General features: G+C 57.3%; 2 protein-coding genes across 2 annotated transcripts in view; one reads left to right on the forward strand and one right to left on the reverse strand.

The window, feature by feature from the left end:
- Nucleotides 1-284: 284 nt before the first annotated feature.
- Nucleotides 285-7,865, reverse strand: KDELR1 (KDEL endoplasmic reticulum protein retention receptor 1). Its single transcript, XM_068992238.1, has 5 exons — nucleotides 7,660-7,865; nucleotides 6,915-7,015; nucleotides 6,479-6,637; nucleotides 2,042-2,294; nucleotides 285-1,026 (listed from the first exon to the last, which is right to left on the reverse strand). The coding sequence occupies exons 1-5, from the start codon at nucleotides 7,748-7,750 to the stop codon at nucleotides 992-994; spliced, it is 639 nt and encodes a 212-aa protein (XP_068848339.1). The 5' UTR covers nucleotides 7,751-7,865; the 3' UTR covers nucleotides 285-991.
- Nucleotides 7,866-14,125: 6,260 nt separating this feature from the next.
- The window catches only part of GRIN2D (glutamate ionotropic receptor NMDA type subunit 2D), a 29,871-nt gene continuing 23,816 nt past the window's right edge, over nucleotides 14,126-20,180 (forward strand). Inside the window, exons 1-2 of the mRNA XM_068992365.1 lie at nucleotides 14,126-14,590; nucleotides 18,075-18,694. Coding sequence (XP_068848466.1) covers nucleotides 14,126-14,590; nucleotides 18,075-18,694 — 1,085 coding nt within the window. The remainder of the gene's footprint in view (nucleotides 14,591-18,074; nucleotides 18,695-20,180) is intronic.

Here is a 20,180-nt window from a genome sequence, read left to right on the forward strand (position 1 = left end):
CACCCTGAGATTAGGGAGAACTAACTGTCAGGGAAGTGGTGTGCCAAGACAAGAAGAATCTTCGAGATCTTTTCTTCCTCCAAAACCTCTTCCCCGGTGGTCAGGGTGCAGCTAGTCTCAGGAAGCCCAGTTTCTTATCTTCCTGCTCCTCTCAGGCCTGGGTCTCCTGCCAACAGTGGTCAGGATAAAGCAGAAGCAGAGAGAGAGGGGCCGGGGTCAGGGGTACCCCCACAAACAGCAGAGAGAGGGCAAGGAGTAGCAAAAGAGAGGCATCATTTTCCTCAGTTTATTTCAAGAGAACAAAGAATCAACCTTCAGTTCTGTACAAAAATGTGACCCCTCGGGCCAACCCCTTTCCCACGCCCCCCTAAATTGTCAAAAAAAAAAAAAAGATCAAAAAATCCAAATTCTGGAAAAAATTACTATGAAAAATCAGGGGAGAACTTCCTCCCCTCCTCCCTCTCCCCAGTGCAAAAGTTTGGGGGGCAGGGGGTGGATGGGGGTGTGTGTTCATGGCCACGGTCAGAGGTCCGGCAGGCAGGCAGGTGTCAGGCGGGTATCGGCAGAGTTAGTGTTTGGCGACCAGTGGGGCTGGAGGTGGGGTGGTGGGATCCAGAAGGAAGCCAAGGGGCTCAGGGGAGGGGAAAGATCTCCAACCCTGCCTCGCCCCACAGGACACTTTAAAACAGTTTATAAAAATCGGAGCCGGAGAGTAAGAAAAGAAAGGAGTCATCAGAATCAAAAACTAAATAGTGGAAAGATTTTTTTTTTTTCTTCTCTAAAAGGCAAAAAACTACAAACAGCCCAGGTCCTGAGCTCCCCCAACACCTGGGTCCTCCACCGCCCCCCTGAAACCCAGCAGCCATGGAGCTGGGGAGCCAGGAGAGGTGGGTTCTTAAAAAAGTCACCCCTGGACCGGAAGGCTCTTCATCTCGCGTCGCCTTCCACTGCCTCTCACCGCCGCTGTCCTGGAGACGGAGACGGACCGGGGCTACGCCGGCAAACTCAGCTTCTTCCCCTTTAGGACTGTGAAGAGAGGGGCGGGGCAGGGCGTGACCACGGGGCCCCCAAAGCGCGGACAGCCTCCCACGCCCACACCAGGGGCTGGACGCTGGGCTGGCACGGGCAGCCTCCGGAGTCTGGATTAGCCACGGCGGGGGATCAACCCGAATTACTGAGGGTTGAGGCTGAGGGACTGATCCATGGACCCATTTCTCCTAACACTGGCTATTCTTCCATCCTGGAAGGACTCCTGGGCCTGGAGGCCTTGGATCTCTGATGGGCAGTGGCCGAAACCACCCCCCCCTTCTGCCCTCCCTGCCGGGAATCCTGCGCTGCCTCCAGGCCTCTGCCCTCCAGTCTCCTCTTCCTCCCTGCTAACTGACTCGGGACCTAGCTTTTAATTATCATCTCTAAGAGGCCTCCCCCAACCGCCACCCCCATGTACGGCAACCCCTCACTCTCCACCACCACCTCCCTGGTTCCTTTCCATCTCTCCCCTTCTCACCGTTTGCAGTCATTTCTCCTGTTCATTCGTCCCACACCCTCCTCCCACCCTCCTCCACACACACACTATAATACAAAAAAGGAGGGGAGGGCTTCATCCATCTCTTCCCCTGTGGGAGTATCTCAGAGCCTAGCCCTGACCACGGACATAGAAAGTGTTCCCTAAATGTGTTGGTTGACTGACTGACTGAATGAATGAATGAATCCTGGTGGGCCTGAGTCCCTGAGAGTGAGGACAGAGATCAATCAGCAGAGAAGATGCCCGCGCTTCCCTGAGCGCTGCTGGGGCTGCTGATTTCAGATCTGTTAACAGGTGTGAGACTGAGAGACTGTGGATCTGGAAGCTCAGGGCAGGAGAAAGGGCTTAGGACAAATCCCAAGAGAAGAAAAGTCAGAGGCCACCACTGACCCTCCCTTTGTTCTGTCTTCCTTCAAGGGATCCAGGGCAGAGGAGATGGAGCCAGGTTCCCCGGGGCGGGAGGGTGGGAGCTGGAGGAGGCGCAGGCTCGCTTCCCTACCGCCTCCGCGCAGCTACCTTTGGTGATGTAGAGGTAGAAGAAGTCGCAGTAGAGGACCGTCTGGACCAGGCCTGCCACGATGGCGATGAGGTCGAAGAAGCCCTCGAAGTGGTAGCGCCAGATCCAGTTGAAGAGATAGAGCGTGCGGTAGACGCCCAGTGCAAACAGGTAGTGGCTCGTGATGGTCTCCGCCTCGCCCGTCTTGCTCACCATGAACAGCTGCGGCAGGATGGCCACCGACTCCAGGTAGATGGAGAAGGTCCAGAGGATCTACCAGGGGGTCCCGGGGAGTTGGCGGCAGAGGGCGGAAGGGAACAGGGTGGAAGAGAAGAGGGAGGACATGGGGTGTGTTGGTTGGAGGCGCAGTGACGGGGGAGAGCGGATAACGATGCCTGCCGGGCACTCACCGTGTGCCAGCAACCACTCTGCCCACCCCACACGTATTCTGTCGATCCCCACAACAACCCACGAGAGAGGTAAAATTATTAGCATTCTCCCCCACTTTATTTTTCCGCCGAGTCACATGGCTTGCAGGACCTTAGTTCCCCCGACCGGAGCCTGAACCTGGGCCTTGACAGTGAAAGTGCTGAGTCCTCACCACTGGACCACCAGGAAATCCCCAGCATTCCCTTCTACAGATGAGGCAACTGAGGCTCAGGGACAGTAAGAGATATGCCCAGGATCACATTGCTAGAAAGTGGCAGAGCTGGGATTCGAACGAAGAGTTCAGAGCTGGTATTCGGAGCACTTGGCAATTACGCCTCTCCCAAGGGAGGACCAGGTTGGGATCTTGGCTCTGAGACTTCCCTTCTACGAGACCTTGGGCAAGAGACCCAGATTCTTAGAGCCCCCACCTCCTTCTCTCTAAAGTGGGGGTGATTTTCCTGCCCTGGTAGGGGCAACGTTCAATGTGCAAGCTTGAGACACATAAATCAGACCGTGTCACTCTCTGGGTCAAAACTCTCCAGTAGCTACTTCTTATCACATCCAGAATAAAACCCAAGTTCCTAACCTTGGCTCTAAGTTCCTAACCTTCAAGGCTCTCCTTGATCCAGCTTCATCTCCTAGTCCCTACAGGCTACGACAGACTACCCAGGCCTTGTCTGTTCTCCAACATACCAGCCTTCTTCCTGCCCCAGGACCTTTGCACTTGCTGTTCCTGCAGCTCTCCCCACGAGACAGTCACATCCTGCCTCTTCTACCTCTTTCCAACCTCAGCTCATCAGCGAGGTCCTCCCTGACCGTCCTCCCCCCAGGACTGTCACAGCCCCTGTCTTGTCTTCCTCTTGGCAGCTCTGACTGGACTGTGAGCTCCGTGAGGCCCAGGAGCCTACACCTTGGGCACTCTATGGGCCCAGCCCCTGGCATAGTGCCTGGAACCTACTCCATGCCTGGATGAATGCACGAGAGAATGGGAGCGAGGTCCCCAAGTGCTTGTCATGGGCCACCATTCAGGGAGCACTGACCATCATCATTTGCAAGCAAGACAGGGCATCGTAGGAGGGAGACCAAGAGAGGGAAGACAGCTGCTGGCCCCTTTTCAGTCCCCAGTTCCCTCAAACCCCCACCTGGGGTGACTTGTGAGATGTCAATTCACTGAAACCTCCAGTCAGACAACAACACCAGCTGGCAGGTGTGATTCCTCCTGGGTGGTTTTGGTTTGTGGGAGCAAAGTGGTGACCAACAGGATGTCTTTCTAAGAAGTGACATTTATATAGCAATCACTACATTCAAGACACTGCTTTATGTACCTTACAGCTACTAACTGGCTTATGCCTTAACCCTATGAGCTAAGACCTACTGTTATCCCCCTTATACAAATGAGAAGACTGAGGCCCATGGGATCAGTAACTTGTCCAAGGCCACACAACTGAGATGTGGGTAGAAACAGATTCCTATCCTGGCAGCTAGACTTCAGGGCTTGTTCCCATAATCACTCAGAATCCACCAGCAAGGTTCTCAGTAAATCAGTTTACTTGAGGCTCTCAGGAAACATATCCATTAAATGGATATATACCCAATTCCTAGCCTTGGGGAATAGAATCATGACAAAAAAAGAGAGAAAAGGTCTGTTGTATTTTTACTTGATTTATTCATGACATCTGAATTTTTAAGGAATCCTTTCCTTCTATGATTAAAAAAGTTTTTCAGCATGCACCCAATGCTAGCAAGGGTTTTTTGTTTTTTTTTAATTGGAGGTAGCATGGGGTTTTAGAATTTCCCTGGTGGCTCTGACGATAAAGAATCTGCCTGTAATGCAGGAGACCAGGGTTTGATCCCTGTGTCAGGAAGATCCCTTGGAGAAGAGAATAGCAACCCACTTCAGTATTCTTGCCTGAAGAATCCCATGGACAGAGAAGTCTAGCAGGTATAGTCCATGGGACTGCAAAGAGCTGGACACGACTAAGAGACTAACAAAGTATGCGTTTTGAAAGCAGATGAACCTCGGTTCAAATTCTGTGAGGTCTCACCTCTGAGCCTCACCTTGCATGCTAAGTTGCTTCAATCGTGTCTGACTCTGTGCGACCCTATGGACTGTAGCTGGCCAGGCTCCTTTGTCCATGGGATTCTCCAGGCAAGAATACTGGAATGGGTTGCCATTCCCTCCTCCAGGGATCTTCCCGACCCAGGGATTGAACCTGCATCTCCTGCATTGGCAAACAGGTTATTTACCACTACTGCCAGCTGGGAGCCTCACCTTAGTCCTAAAAGAAAGAGGGATGATGAGGTCTGCTTCCTCAGGTGGCGAAGGGATCAGATGGGATGATGACGGATTTGTGCAGAGCCAGACATAGATTTGGTGCCAATACTTTGCACAAGTGACCTCCTTCTGAATAAGGGAACCACTCAACCAAACCACCCAACCTGGAATCAAGAAGCCTAGATCCTAGTCCAGCCTCTTCTACCTAGAGCAAGCCCCACTGCCTTCCTCCAGCCTCAGTTTCCCTGCCTGTAAAATGGGTCCAGCTCAGTGAGTGCTCCATGCAAGATGATGGTGATCAGAAGTTTGCCAAGTCCAGACCCTGCAACTAAGCTTTGGGTTTCCTCCTTCTGACATTTCTGGGGCACTTGGGCCAAAGTTACCCCTCAATCAGATTTGTCAAGACTGCAGGATGCTTTTAGAAATAGATTTGGAATCTGTAGCCAAAACTGTCAAGTAACACATCTCAGGAAAACTCCTGAATTATAGTTTCTGTTGAAAACATCAGCACAGCAGGGGCGGCTTGCGGGAATCTTAGTTTTCCAACCAGGGATCAAATCTGCAGCCCCTGCCTTGGAAGTGCAGAGTCTTAACCACCAGTCTTAACCACTGGACCACCAGGGAAGTTCCAGGGCCAGCTTCTTACAAGCAGGAGTGAGTGGTACTGGGGAAGGAAAGACTGCTTTGAATTTGATTCCTGCCAGGCCCCTGGAGGCAGGAGATGGCAGACTGACCACAGTCCCTCTCAAAATTACTCCCAGGAAACTGTATAGCTCCTACCAATATACCAGGCAATAAAAACCTCGACAGCTAGCCTTTAGGAGTAGAAGTATACACTTGGGCCAAAGCACTGCAACAGTCATGGGCAGCACTTCCTACCTACAGTCAGACACTGTGCTTTATCAATATCAGTCCCGAGTTAGAACCTATGAAGTAGGAACTGTCCCCATTTTACAGATGAGAAAACTCAGACATAGAGAAATTACATGACTTGCCCAAAGCCCCACAGCTTCTAAAGTGTTAGTCACTCAGTCATGTGCAAGCATTTGCGACCCCGTGGATTGTAGCCCACCTGGCTCCTCTGTCCATGGGATTTCCCAGGCAAGAACACTGGAGTGGGTTGCCATTTCCTCTTCCAGGGGATCTTCCCTACCCAGGGATCAAACCCTGGTGTCCCGCAATGCAGGCAGCTTCTTTATCATCTGAGCCCCCAGGGAAGCCCTGGGCTTCAAATCCTGGCTCTCTGGTTCTAAAGTCCCTGTGTAAGCGATGCTGGCTAGTGTCAGGAAATCCTCACAGTGACCTAATCTTGACTTTACAGATAGGGAAACTGAGGCAAAAAAAGTCAAGTTCCAAGGTCATGCTAATATAAAGTAACAGATTCAAATCCAAGTAGCCTAGCCCCCTAGAGCCCCCGTTCCCAACTCCTGAACTATTCATTAGGCCAATAATTTTGGAAGAGTCATTTTGACTCCCCGAGCCTCAGTTTCCTATCTATAAAATAGGGCTGCCATGAAAAGCAATGCGATGACACGTGTGACACGCTCAGAGCAGCGTCTGCTACTTGGTGAGTGCTGCTGCCGTGACATTGCTGTCATCCGACTCCAGGGCCCCTGTTTTGAACGTTATTTCCTAAAAGGAGGAAGTCTGAGCAAACCCTGCAGAAGGAAGCCTCTGACTGGGCCCACCGTCCACAGCCATTCTCCCGCAGCCCACCCCAATACACCACTACCAGGACCCGCAGGTGGTCTACCTCCAGAGGGGTAAAGTCATGGTTGACCAAGAACGCCAGGATGGCCGTGGGAATGACGAGGAACTCCACTCGGAACGTGTCGTGGTTCCCATCGTAAGTGGCTTTGAACTTGCTGTAAATCATCCAGACTGTGGTGAAAGAGCAGGCGATGTAGACCACCTGTCGGGTGAGGATGAGGAGGAAGCTTCAGCTCCAGGCACAGGGCCCCAGCCCCCAGCCCCTCCCCCCTCAGACCCAGGGGTCCAGCCCCCAGCCCCTCCTCCTTCAGACTAGGAGTCCTGGCCTCCAGCCCCTCAGACCCAGGAGTCCCAGTCACTGTCACCGCCCCCCTTAGATTCAGCAGTCTGGACCCCTAGCCCCCTCCTCCCTAAAGCCTGGGACCCACGTTCCCTCCTCCCCCGACCCTCCTGCTGGCTCCCCCTCAGGAGGCCTTTACCTTCATGCACGTGTTGTAGAGTGAGATATAGTTGGTGAAGAGGTCCAGGTAGCGGGCAGTGAACACCACAGCAAACAGGACCTGGCTCTTGCCTGAAATCCCTGTGGTGCAGAGAGGCAGGGTCAATACACCAGGGGCCAAGGCCTGGAACAATCCTGGAGGCGGCTCTGGAGGGCAGCTGTCCCCGGAGGCCTCCCCAGCCGGCGGCCGGAGCAGGGCTCTTTCCCACGGCCCACAGCCAGGGGGCAGCCCGGCCCCAAAGCTACTCCAGCCCGAGGCTGTGTCCCGGGCTAGGCCTCACGGCCACCCCCAACACCCTCAGGGTCCTCCTGCAGTCCGGATCCAAGGTGGGGCCTCAGGAGGACCCCCCCTTGACCTCTGGCCTCCAGAACAGGTCGCCTGCCTCCGGCTCTCTTCCTGGCCGCTACAGTCCACGTCACCAACTTCCAGCCACCTCCCTGCCTGCCACAGCTCCCTGTTCCCAGTCCCAGCAACTCTGAGGCCACCCTGATGGGGGCCCGGGGGAGGCTGAACTCGGTGCCTGGAGCCACCCCCACCAAACTGGATGCATCCCCGATTCGCGGAAAGGAGCTGACCCCCTGGTGACCCCGGACCTGGAAGGGGGACCCCCAGCAAGCAGGGACGGGAAAGGGGACCCGTCCCCCTATGCCTCCAAACCCTCTCCCCGAGTCCTGGGGTGTCCCCCGCACTCTCCCCCTTCCTCCGGCCCCCGTGGGTGTCTCACCGGCACACGAGCGGGACTTCCAGATTTTGAGCAGTAGCAAGATGATGGCTAGGAGGTGGGAGAGGTCTCCCAAGAATCGGAAGAGATTCATGGTTGGGGGGACCTGGCAGAGCTGGGCTGGAGGGAGGTTGGAGGGGGGCTGCCCCCCGGGGCTGCTGTTCTGTCCGGGCGGCTGGGCTGTCGGGGGGCGGGAGAGGTGCCCTCGGGTGGGCTCCGCTCCGGGGAGGGGGCTCTGGGAGGGGGCGCCGAGGCCGGAGCTGGTGGCCGAGCCGGAGCTAGGAAGAGGGAGGAGGGCGGGAGGGGGAGGAGTCCGGCGGAAGGCTCCGCCCCCGAGGGCGGAGTCCCGGCTCTCTGGCGCCCCCTACCCCCGCTTCTCCGCACTTGCGAAGTCGGCTGCCGAATGTTCCCCACCAAGGCCGCCCCCTAGGAACTTGCGGCGTCGCCGAGACCCGCAACTCCCAAATCCGGGCGCCTGTTCCCCAAGGCAGTCTGCACCTCTGTAAAGGTGGCAGCCCAGCCGCATAGATTCTGCCCTTGACAGCGATTCGGGAGACAGGTCTCTGAGCTTCAGGATCCTACACAAAGACCCAGAGGCTGGCTTTTCAGGGACCTCCAGCTCCAATTCATCCGAGAGAAGAGAAAGCCGCCTCCAGCCCGTCCTCCATCAGACTCAGGAGTCCAGGACCTCAGCGTCCTCCTCCCTTGGTCTCAGGAGTCCAGCCGCCAGCCCTTCCTCTCCCTGACCCAAGAAGAGCTCAGTCCCCGCTTCTTTGGGACTTAGGGTCCCACCCGAGAATTTTGTGTCCCAAGTATCGTAGACCCAGAAATCGAGATGCACAATCCCTTCCTCCCTCTGGGACCCACAAATTCAGGCGCCCAGTCTCTTCTTTTTCAGAAATATGAGCCCTTCACTCCTGCTCTCCGTGACCCTGGAGTTGGTAGCTGGAAGCCCTGGCTCTGGCCACCCCCACCCACTCATCCCGGAACTGCCCCCTCAGAGGCACACAGAGACACTCTCGGGAGCCCAGGTGTCCTGTGCCACACTCCACCCCACCCCTTTATAGACGCATGGGGCCTAGCCTCCCTCTCTATCAGGAGGGGCAGGAGCTGGGCAACTGCTCTTGAGGGGAAACAGGCTGTGTCTAGGAGGGGGGACATGGTGCTTTCTTCCTGGATGTCTGAATAACCATGGGTGATAGATGGATGTCAGGGTCTGTCAATAACAGAAGGGGTACAGCGGTGTCAGTTTCCTCAGATCGCAGGATGGATAGGGTGCTTGAGAGTGACATCCATGAGTCTTGGACGCGTGGGGCCCTGAGGGTGGTTTGTGCTAAGGAGTCAGTTTGTCTGAGGGTCTAGAAGGGACTCAGGCCTAGAGGAGGGGGCTCTGGTTACTGGGTCCCAGGCGGAGAAGGGAGACAGGGCCTTGGACTCCTGAAACTGAGGAAGGAGGTGGGCTGAGAGAGGAGGGGCCTGGGGGCCTGGATTCCTGGCTTCATGAGGGAGTCCTTCTTGCAGGCCTGGCCTCCCAGGGTAAACGAAGCCAAAAGATGGGTCCTAGCGTGACAGACTCAAGTCTGGGGATGGCCTCCTGCTTCACAAACCTCAGCGTGGGGAGGGAGCGGAGGGCGGGCAGCCCCTGGGCCCTGGAGCGCAGGTCTGGGTCCTGAGTCCCCGACATTCCCCCCTCGCCCGCCCCTTCCCCTCTCCCCGTCTTTATTTGCAGCCCCTCACTCTCTGGTCCCAGGGGGAAGGCAGAGGCTGGGAGCTGGGGAGGGGGCCGGCCCTCTCCCCCAGCCATGACAGGAGGAGGGGTCCCGAGGGAGCCCAAGAGGGGGGCTGTGGGTCTCCCGGCAGGGGCTGACGAGGACTGAATGTTAATCCTATCCCGAGTGAGTGTGTGTGTGTGTGTGTGTGTGTGTGAGTGTGTGAGAACAGAGCGAGTGTGCGAGTCCCTCCCGCTCCGGCTCCTCCAAGCCCTGGCCGCCGCCACGGCCCTCCGCCCGCCTGCAGCCTCCCTGGCCACCGGTGCCCGGCTCGGGGGTGTCGGCCTGGGTGGGTCCGCCTGGCCCCCAGGGGTCTCTCGTGCGTCTGCCATCTGCCCGGTGAGGATCTGTGTGTGCGGGTGTCTGGGGCTGGGCTGGAGGGGGGGTGTGTCTGTAAGGGCTGCGGCTGCTGCGGGCGGGCAGGAGGGAGGGAGGGGTCTGTCTGTCTCTCTCCACCCCGAGCCACCTGCCTGGGTGTCGCGGGCCCCCCAGGTTCCTCCCTCTGAGCCTCCCCCAAACCCAGATGCATGGTGTGTACCTGGGCTCTGCGCCTCCTGCCTGCGTCCGGCCGGGCGTCTGGTTGCCTGTGTCCTCCTGTCTGTCTGAACAGCCCCTGACGGCAACAGCAGCCTGGCCCATCAGACCCTCCAGTGTGTGTGTGTGTGTGTGTGTGTGTCTCCCTCCTCAAGCTCTGGGGGTGTTTAGGGGAATCCCAGGGAAGTGAGGTGGTGCGTGTATGCGTGTGTGTATATGTGTGTGTCTGCCTGTATTTGAGAGTGGGGACGTGGGGGGGGGGTGCCTGGAGGTGGGAGGTGGCCAAGCAGGAAGGGGCAAGCAGTCGCCCAGACAGGCTGTCTCCCGCCTGCCCCTTACGCAAACACACACACCAGCCACCGGCTTCAGAGGTGACCCAGACAGACAGACAGACAGACACGGACTTGGGGGGGGGGGCACTGAGGGCACAGAGTGGGGGTTTGCGAATGAGACAGGGAGAGGCGGGACCGGACACATGGACGGGGGGGAGGAGCCGGGGCTGAAGCGGCAGAGGGGGGCACCCCGGGTGGGCGGAGGGGGGATCCCCACGGGGTCGGAGCGGCGAGAGGACACCCCGACAGCCTCCGCAATGTCCGGGGCCCAACTTCCAGCGCAACATGTGTAGCCGCGTCCTCGCCTAGCCGGGGTGGCCTCAACCTTGGGGACAGACAGGGCAGGACGGACTGAGGAAGAGAGAGCCGGAGCCAGGGAGCCAGGGCCGGGCAGGAGGTCCCGGCTGCCGCCACCACCGCCGCCGCCGCCGCCCCAGGGCCTGCCCCCCCAACACACACACCCAGCGGCTCCCTGAGCCCCCCGCCGAATCTTCGGGTCGCTGGACTCCGGTTCCGTTCCTGGCACCCCTGCAGCACCCCCCAGAACAGGGTCATGAAAAGGTAAGGCTGGGGTAGGGCTGCAGGGGAGGGGGTGGGAACGTGGACTACCCCCCCGCCGGCCCCGCTCCAGATCTAGGACAGAGAAAGTTGGCAAGGGGCCTCAGTTGGAGGGAGAGGGCTGGAATGGCGGACAGGGGTCTCTGGGGGAAATCTTTGCCCCCTATCTCCTTCTCCCTTGCTGAGCCCTTTCCCCAGGTCTCTGCACCCCAGATCTCCTAACCCCTCCAGTGCTGACACTTTGATCCTTCTCCCCAGCCCCATACACCTGACGCCCCGTCTCTCTGTCCCCCATCTCTCCCTCTCACCTTCCCTCTCTGAGCCGTCCCCCCCCCCCCACTGCCCGCATCAGCCTCCCTCCTCGGCTGGTCTGCTTCCCTCTCTCCAGCTCCATCTCCCCTCCCTCCTCAGCTGCCAGTCAGCTATTAATACCCCTGCCAAGGACCTTGAGAGTATCCAGGCCTTGGCACCCCTTGCCCCAAGCTCCCATCCCTTCCTCAAGGTTCTGGAATACCCTTCTAGCCTCTTCCAAGCACCAGGATTAGGGTGGGGAAAGAATGGGGTTGGAGTGGGGGGGCGGGAGCCGACCGCAGCACGACGCGAACTGTGGGGGGGTGGGGAACGCGGGCTGTGTATTGAAGTGGCCTCTCATCTCTTCCGTGATGGATCCGGGGGGAGTGATGGAGACAGGGACACCCCAGGAATCTCTGGCACCCTCCTCCTCCTCAGCTGGGGGACAGACTGTACTGTGCACAGGACCTGAGTGGGGCGACTCAGAGAGGCTGGAGCTGGGGCAGGGGTTGCCGAGGATACTGGACAAATGGGGTGGGAGACCACAAGGGGTCCTTAAGGGAGGAGAGGGCTATGGGCCTGGAATCCTGGGTCCTGGGTGTAAATGAGGCTGGGCCCCTGGATTCCTGAGTCTGGGGGCAGGAGAGAGCCGGCACTCCTGGGTCCTGGGAAAGGATGGAGCTGAGCACCCACAGTCCCCGGTGGGTCTGGGGGAAAGAAGGGGCCCGAGAGTCAGGATTCCAGAGTTGATGGGAGAAATTGGGAGGATGGGGCTTCTGTGTCTGAGGGAAGAGGGGGCTGGGGGCGCAGTGTCCTGGGCCCTTGACGGGGCAGGGGATGAGGTTCTGGACTCTTTGGCCCTGTGAGGATGGAAGTGGGGACTGAGACTCACGAGGAGGTGGTGATTGGAGGCCTGAACAATGTGATCCCTGAGGGTGCAGGTTTGGGGGTTGGTACGCCAGACTGCCCCAGCGGCTGGGGCTGCCACCTCTCTATCCATCCCTGGAGGGGTGGGAGACTGTCCTCTTGAATCCCTCACTGGAGAGAACTGGGCATCCAGCCTCTTGAGAAGGGTGGGGCAGGAGCTACCCTCTTGGGCTTCAGCCAGGGAGCAGGACCCCAGAATCCCCAAGGCCAGAGGCCAGGCAGGGGTGAGTCTGAGAGAGGCAGAGAAGAGGCTGAGGGGTGAGCAGCCACCAGGAAGGGAGGGGAGAGCCAGTGTTATCCTGGGGAGGGGGGAGTGCCAGGCCACAGCTGTGGGTTATTTTGGGGCAGAGGGGGGCTATTCTGAGCACTGATTGAACCAGCTGCTTGGGGAAGGGCAGAGGAGAGGAGGGGCGAGGGGGAGCCAGGATTGAAGCATGCTAGGAGCCCCCACCCCCACCCCTTGGGAGACAGTGCCCCAGGGTCCCTGGGAAGGCCTGGGGGTAGGGGGGTAGGGAGTGAGGCCTCTAGGCAGGCAAAGGGGTGTGGGCCTTTCCCCTACCCCTGGCTGGCTGTAGGGTGGATGGAGGCTCTGCGCTACCATGGCAACCGGACAGGAGGCTGATTGACAGTTAAGAGCAAGCCCTTCCTTGTCTGGACCTTCACCCCTTTCCAGAAGCCCCTTCTGCAGGCTCCAATCCCTCTCTGGGAAGCAGGGGTCCAGGCCCCCAGGGTCCTCCTTCCTCAAGACCCAGGAGCCAGGAGCCTGGGCTCCCAGCCCAACCACCCCAGGCAGCTAGTATTCAACAGGGAACATAGGAAGAGATGCTGTATTGCTTCTCATTTACCAAATTGCTCTGGGCTGGGAGCCAGGGACCCCCACCCTTCCCAGCTCTCCACAGCTGTGCTCCCCCTAACCCCAGAGCCCAGTCTGGACTGTGACTCTTTCTAGTTCTTATTGAGAGTGGAGGGACGGGGGTAGGAGTAAGGGGACAAAGATGGGTTGGGGGGTTTGTGTTCCAGGGGAGGGGTACAGTCACAGAGGCATTTGCTCCCTGCAGGATGGCCCACTAATTTCTTTTTTTTTCTCTCTCTCTCTCCCCCAACACACCTGACCCCTTTTCCCTTTCTCTCTCTCTCTCTTTTTTTGTTCCCCTCACTTTTTCTTCCTTTTATTTTTGATCCCTCCTGCCACTCGCCTTCCCGGCCTTCCTTTCATGTCTGTGCTGGGCACCTCCCTGGTGGGGGTCTTGATCTCTGCCTTGCCTCGCTATTTCTGTCTTCCTGTGTTTTCTGTCTGCTCTGCCTGCCTCTTCAATCTCTAATTCTGCCTGTTTCTCCGTCTCTTGTGGGTGCGTGTCTTGTGGTGGCTGTGGGGTCTCTGTCTCCATCTTCCTGGGGTTTCTTTCCACGTTCCTCTCTCGGTCCAACTTTCGGGTTTCTCTCCTCTCTCCCACCTTCCTTCGTCTATCTCTGCATCTCTCCCGCCTCTCTCATTCCCTCCCTATTTCTGTCACTCCGTCTTATCTCTGGCTGTGTTACTCTGAGCCTATCTGTGCCTGTCTGTTTCTTCTCCCATCTCTTTCCTCCACTCCATCAACTCTCTCTCCCTGACCATCTCTCTGTGGGTGTTTTCATGTCTTCCTATCTTCCTGGGCCTCTCTCTCTGCTCCTGTTCTGATCTGGTCTCTGCGGGTCTCTTTTCCATCTGGCCTGTCTCATTGTCCTCCCTTGTCTCTCTCTTCTCCCCACTTCTGTATCTTTTCTGGCCCCATTACCCATTCTCCCTGTTTCTCCCTTCGCTTCTGTATCTTTCCCTTTGCCTCCGTATTTCCCTGTGTCTCTCCCGCTATTACTCCATCCAACCTTTCTCCTTCCTCGCATCTCCCCTTCACCGTGTATCTCTCCTTGTCTCTGTCGTTCTACCTCTTGTCTCTCATTCCTGTCCCTCTCTCTGCTTCGCGTGTCCGCCGCCCCATCTCTGCGCCCCCCCCCTCCCTCCTCCGTGTCCCTCCCCGGGCGCCCTCGCGCTCAGAGGCCGCCCGGCAGGGCCCGCAGGCGATGCGCGGCGCCGGTGGCCCCCGCGGCCCTCGGGGCCCCGCTAAGATGTTGCTGCTGCTGGCGCTGGCCTGTGCCAGCCCGTTCCCGGAGGAGGTGCCGGGGCCGGGCGGGGCCGGCGGGCCTGGCGGGGGCCCCGGCGGGGCGCGACCGCTCAACGTGGCGCTCGTGTTCTCGGGGCCCGCGTACGCGACCGAGGCGGCGCGCCTGGGCCCGGCCGTAGCGGCGGCCGTGCGCAGCCCGGGCCTGGACGTGAGGCCGGTGGCGCTGGTGCTCAACGGCTCGGATCCACGCAGCCTCGTGCTGCAACTCTGCGACCTGCTGTCGGGGCTGCGCGTGCACGGCGTCGTCTTCGAGGACGACTCGCGCGCGCCCGCCGTCGCGCCCATCCTTGACTTCCTGTCGGCGCAGACCTCGCTGCCCATCGTGGCCGTGCACGGCGGCGCGGCGCTCGTGCTCACGCCCAAGGTGCGCGCGACCCGTGGGCGGGGCTCGGAGGACGGGGGGCGACCCGTGGGCGGGGCCTGGGCCGGCCGTGGGTGGGCGGGGCCTGGGCCCGCCGTGGGTGGGCGGGGTGGTAAGGGGCGTGGCCAGTCCTGAGGGTCAGCCTCGGGGATACAGTGAGGACAGACGTAAAGGTCAGGTCTAGGTTACGGGCGGGGCTGACTTGGAGGGACGTGATCTATAGGAGGTACAGAGTGTGCCGGGGAATCATCTAGAAACAGGGTCTGAGGTGAGCAGGCTATGGGAAGAGTTGAGAGGCTGCGGGAGCGGTGAATCGGGAGGGGGTGGGATCCGAGGAAGAGGCGAGGCGGGCCAGCGAGGGGCGAGGACTGGGTGGGTGCCAGAGGGGGCATGCCTGCGATGGCAAGATCTGAGTGAGGGGTGGGCTCTGGGATCAGCGACGGGGTGTCAAGTGAAAAGGAATGGGGCTCAAGGGGTGAAGTCTAGAGAGTAGGCAGGAGCCAGAAAGTCAGAGACGGTGACCAGGAAAAAGGATTATTAAGTACTGAGGGACAGGGAGGGGCCCGGCCAGCTGAGCATGAGGTCTGGAGGTCAATGTAGAAGGACTGAATCATCTGGTGGAAGGAAGAGTATGAGAAAGGGAGGCATCCTTAGTGAGTGAGAGAGAGAGGGGTAGCCTTGCAGCTAGAAAGTGGGGGAAGGCTAGTCAAGGAAGAGGTGAGTCAAGGAAGGGGCGAGGCTAGCTGGTGATGGGGGAGGCCAGGGAGGACAGGCCCTCAGTTCGGTACTAAAGGGGCAGAGTCTAGAGAGGAAGACGGTCTGGGGGTGGGATTTGGGCAGGGGAGGTACCCAACTGGAAGGCGTGGAAAGCGAGAATCCAAAGAGTGGGCCTGGAAAGATGAAGGCCTCCCCCTTAGAGGCAGGCTCAGCCATTGAGAGGTCAAAGCCAGGAGCCTGCAGGGAAGGCAGGGGCAGAGGCTGGAGCTAGCTGGCTGTGGCATGGAGAGAGGCCTGCCTCCCGAGGGCACAGGAGGGGTCAACTGGAGTGGACTTCTGGTAGGGAAGGGCAGGATTTGAACAAGCCTGGTGTGCGGACTGAGAAGAACCAGGTCAGTTTAGAGGAGGCGTCTGAGAAGAGGCGGGGCCTATTCAGGGGTGGAGCCAGTGTAACAGAGAAGCGGGTATCGCCTGAGGATGGGGCCACCTGAGTGGGTGGAGCCTAAGTCTCCACCAATTCCCTGCTGTGAGGGCCCGGCGGCTTTGTGACTAGATATCTATTGCATGCCGGGACTCGTAGTTTTCTTCTGTCTCGAGCACTGTGGGAAAGACCTCTGTCCAACTTTCTTCTTCTCTTTGGCATGGGGTTGTCCAGAGATCTGTAGGCAGATCACCTGCGAGGTGAACTTACTACTTCCTGGCTGATGCCTTCTTGGGATACGGAGAGATGTGGTCCCTCCTGCCTCCATGGCGGCTGAGAAGTGTGTGACCCTCCATTTCATTGTCTGCTGGGCACTGTGGCCCCTTGAGTGCATACCCATTGCCTTCTGGGAAATGTAGTCCTTTTAGTGTCTTAGCGTGGTCCTCACAGCTCTATCTGTGCCCCCACTGAACGCTGGGAACGTGGTCCCCTGAGTATACATTCAGCTGCCAAGCATGAGGGCCTCACAGGGTCTCATAGCATTCTGGGAAACCTCATACCCTCAGGACAAGTGCCGTAACCCGCTCACATTTAACCACAGGCATATGCCTAGGGAGAAAGTCCACTTGCTCGTCTCATTGCATTACTGGAAGATTTATTAAGGACTGATTCTGTGCCAGGGCTGTTTCAGGTTCTGGGGAATACAGTTAGGGAAGGTTAAAAAAAAAGACACGGTCTCTGCTCTTACGAAGCTTGCATTTCTAATGAGGAGACAGACAAAACAAATAACAGACAGTGAAATCTGTCCTGGAAGAGAGGTAATGACCAAGGCCGTGGATAGTGGTCAGGGGAGGCTTCCCTGAGGAGGTAAAACTGAGCTGGACCTGAGGGCGGAGGAGGGGAAGGAGCTGGGGGGTGTCCCTGAGAAAGGTGACAGTGAAGGGCAAAGCCCTTGAGTCTAGAAGGAACCTGAGGTGTTTGAGGAAGAGCAAAGAGGTGGGGCTGGCGGGACATGAGGTCAAAGAGGCCACAGGGACCAGGTCATGTGGGGCCTTATGGGCCACAGAGAGGACTTTGGCTTTGACTCTGACATAGAATTTTTGGAAGGTTTTCAACCAAGAAGGGAGGTGATCCAACTAATATTTTGAAAAGATCACTCTGGCTGCTGTCTGGAGAATGAAAGGTTCGAGAAAGGAAGCAGAGAGGGGTTAGGAAGCTGTTGTCGTCTAGGCAAGAAAGGGGAAGCAATGAGGGTCATGATGGGGCCATAGTGAAGAATGAACAGCTGGGGTCATGTTTTGAACAGAGAACTGAGAAGACTTGGAGATGGCCTGGATGTGGGCCCAAGGGCTGTCCAACAGGATTTTCTGCCGAAATGATGAAAGTGGTCTTCATCTACTCTGTCAAATATGATAGCCACTAGCCATGTGAGCTGTTGAGCACTTGACGTGTGGTTAGTATAACCAAAGAACTAAATTTTATTTAACTTTGATTTAATTTGAATAGTCATGGGTGGCTAGCAGCTACCATACTGGAGACCACAGGAGACAATATTTAAACCCATGGGTTTGGATGAGATCACCAGGAAGAGAGGACAGAGAAGGAAAGAGGAGATGAGGGCACTCCTATGTTTAGAATTCTGACGGAGGAAGAGAGTCTAGCAAAGGAAACAGAGAAGGAGGGGACAGGAAGGTAAGAAAAAAAGCAGAGAAAGGCAAGCCTACTCAGCAAAGCTTCTCCCATTTGGGAGAGACTACCTTCAGTACCCTCATGGCCTGTTGGGAGATGTAGTCCTTCTCAGTGGATGCTGGGAACTGTAGTTCTTTCCTGGGTTGCTGCCTGTGTTCACTAGGGTTATGTTAGCTGCTGTAACAGATAAACCCCCACTTAGTGGCTTAACTCAATAGAAGGTTGTTCCTCACTCATATAAAATCCAAACAGGTGTTCCTGATTGGAGTTGGCTCTCCTCCAAGCTCTGACTCAGGGACTCAGTTTCCTCCATGCTATGGCTTTGTAATCCCCTAGATTCCTCCTCAGGGGCCTCTGCATCTGCCCTCGGACAGGGAAGAGTAAGGTGCATAGGCAGAGAGGTTTTCATGGATGAGCCTAGAACTCAGTCCAGAGGCTAAACCTAACCCAAGTCTAGCTCTGTGCCCCAAGCAAGGAAAGGAGATGGGTTTGGCAAACAGCTAGATGTTGAGAGCTGTGATGCCCTTATCCATTGTTGGGAGATGAGGTCCCCTCTGGATCCCTGGGAGCTGTGAGCCCCTAGCTGGCTGCTGAAGGTCAGCAGCTAGGAGCTGAGATCTCCACATGGGGGAGGACTGACATCCTCCTTCTCCCCTGCAGGAGAAAGGTTCCACCTTTCTGCAGCTGGGCTCATCCACAGAGCAGCAGCTTCAGGTCATCTTCGAGGTGCTGGAGGAATACGACTGGACGTCCTTTGTAGCCGTGACCACGCGTGCCCCCGGCCACCGGGCCTTCCTGTCCTACATCGAGGTGCTCACTGATGGCAGCCTGGTGGGCTGGGAGCACCGTGGGGCATTGACACTGGACCCTGGGGCTGGCGAGGCTGTGCTGGGCGCCCAGCTCCGCAGTGTCAGCGCCCAGATCCGCCTGCTCTTCTGTGCCCGTGAGGAGGCCGAGCCCGTGTTCCGGGCAGCTGAGGAGGCTGGCCTCACTGGGCCTGGCTACGTCTGGTTTATGGTGGGGCCCCAGCTGGCTGGAGGCGGGGGCTCAGGTGCCCCTGGGGAGCCGCCTCTTCTGCCAGGAGGCGCCCCACTGCCTGCTGGGCTGTTTGCAGTGCGCTCGGCAGGCTGGCGGGATGACCTGGCCCGGCGTGTGGCAGCTGGTGTGGCCGTTGTGGCCAGAGGTGCCCAGGCCCTGCTGCGTGACTATGGCTTCCTGCCTGAACTTGGCCACGACTGTCGTGCCCAGAACCGCACCCATCGAGGGGAGAGTCTACACAGGTGAGCAGGGCTGGGCTGGGAGGGCCGTGGGAGGACTCCTGAGCCAGATCACCTGGGGTGCTTGGTGACCTCAAATGGGTCACCTTGCCTCTCAGAACTTCAATCTCCTTCTCTGTAAAATAAGTGAAATTGGCTCTCCTTTCTGGGATTCAGTCAAGTGATTTGGACAAAGACACCTGAGATACCGGGAGAAGATTACTGTATTTCATGATTTTAGCATGTGCGTTTTTGCAGTTTTAATGTCTTTGAAATCAAGACATGTCTTACAGTCATCACTTATCATGATTTCACGGGCAGTGCTTTTTTTTCCCCTTCATGGTTGTAAAAATAGCGATACATCTTCTAGTTGCTAGCACGCTGCTGCTGCTGCTGCTAAGTTGCTTCAGTCGTGTCCGACTCTGTGCGACCCCATAGATGGCAGCCCATCAGGTTCCCCCGTCCCTGGGATTCTCCAGGCAAGAACACTGGAGTGGGTTGCCATTTCCTTCTCCAGTACATGAAAGTGAAGAGTGAAAGTGAAGTCGCTCAGTTGTGTCCGACTCTTAGCGACCCCTTGGACTGCAGCCTACCAGGCTCCTCCGTCCATGGGATCTACCAGGCAAGAGTACTGGAGTGGGGTGCCGTTGCCTTCTCCGTGATAGCATGTTAGGTTCGGTGAAATATCTAGTTGGGGGGCTTCTCTGGTGGCTCAGCGGTAAAGAATCCACCTGCAATGCAGGAGATGCAGGCTCGATCCCTGGGTCGGGAAGGTCCCCTGGAGCAGGAAATGGCAACCACTCCAGTATTCTTGCTTGGGAAATCCCATGGACAGAGGAGCCTGGCAAGGGTCATTAAGAGGTCCCAAAGAGTCAGATGTGATTTAGTGACTAAACCACCACCACCCCCCTAGTTAGCGTAGGATCTGAACTTCAGTAACCAAAAGACCCAACAATGCGATGTCTCCAACAAGGTAGAGAGGTCTCTCACTACCAGAAATCCATGGTCCAGGTTATCAGGAGACTCCATCGTTCCACGTGGTCATTCAAGGGCCCAGGACCCTCCCACCTTGTTGCTCTGCCATCTTTCCATAAGGTGGAAGCTGAGTCAAAGGGCATGTCTGAATTCTAGCTCGTGAGAAGGGGGAAAGAGAGGAAGTGGAGAACACACCATTTCCTTTCGGCTAGTGAGGCAGAAGGGATGAGTCTTACATCCCATTCGTGAGAACACAGTCATTTGGCAGGGGCTTGAATTCCTGGTAGTCGGTAGCCACATCCATGCAGATTGGCTAGATACCGATTCTGATTGGCTAGTGTCTGTGCCACACTGATGGTTAGAGTTTGAATATCACCTGCCCATGGCCTGGGTTAGCTGCAAGGAATGTCAGAGAATATGGGGAATGTTGATTCTAGCTGGACAGGGGTGTACCCAACTGACACACTACTGTTTTATATTATTTGTTCTCACTACTGGTTTAGATGAGGGGACCAGGGTTTGCTGAGAAACAGCA

The sequence above is a fragment of the Capricornis sumatraensis genome, chromosome 20, assembly GCF_032405125.1.
Source record: "Capricornis sumatraensis isolate serow.1 chromosome 20, serow.2, whole genome shotgun sequence".
Lineage (NCBI taxonomy): Eukaryota > Metazoa > Chordata > Mammalia > Artiodactyla > Bovidae > Capricornis > Capricornis sumatraensis.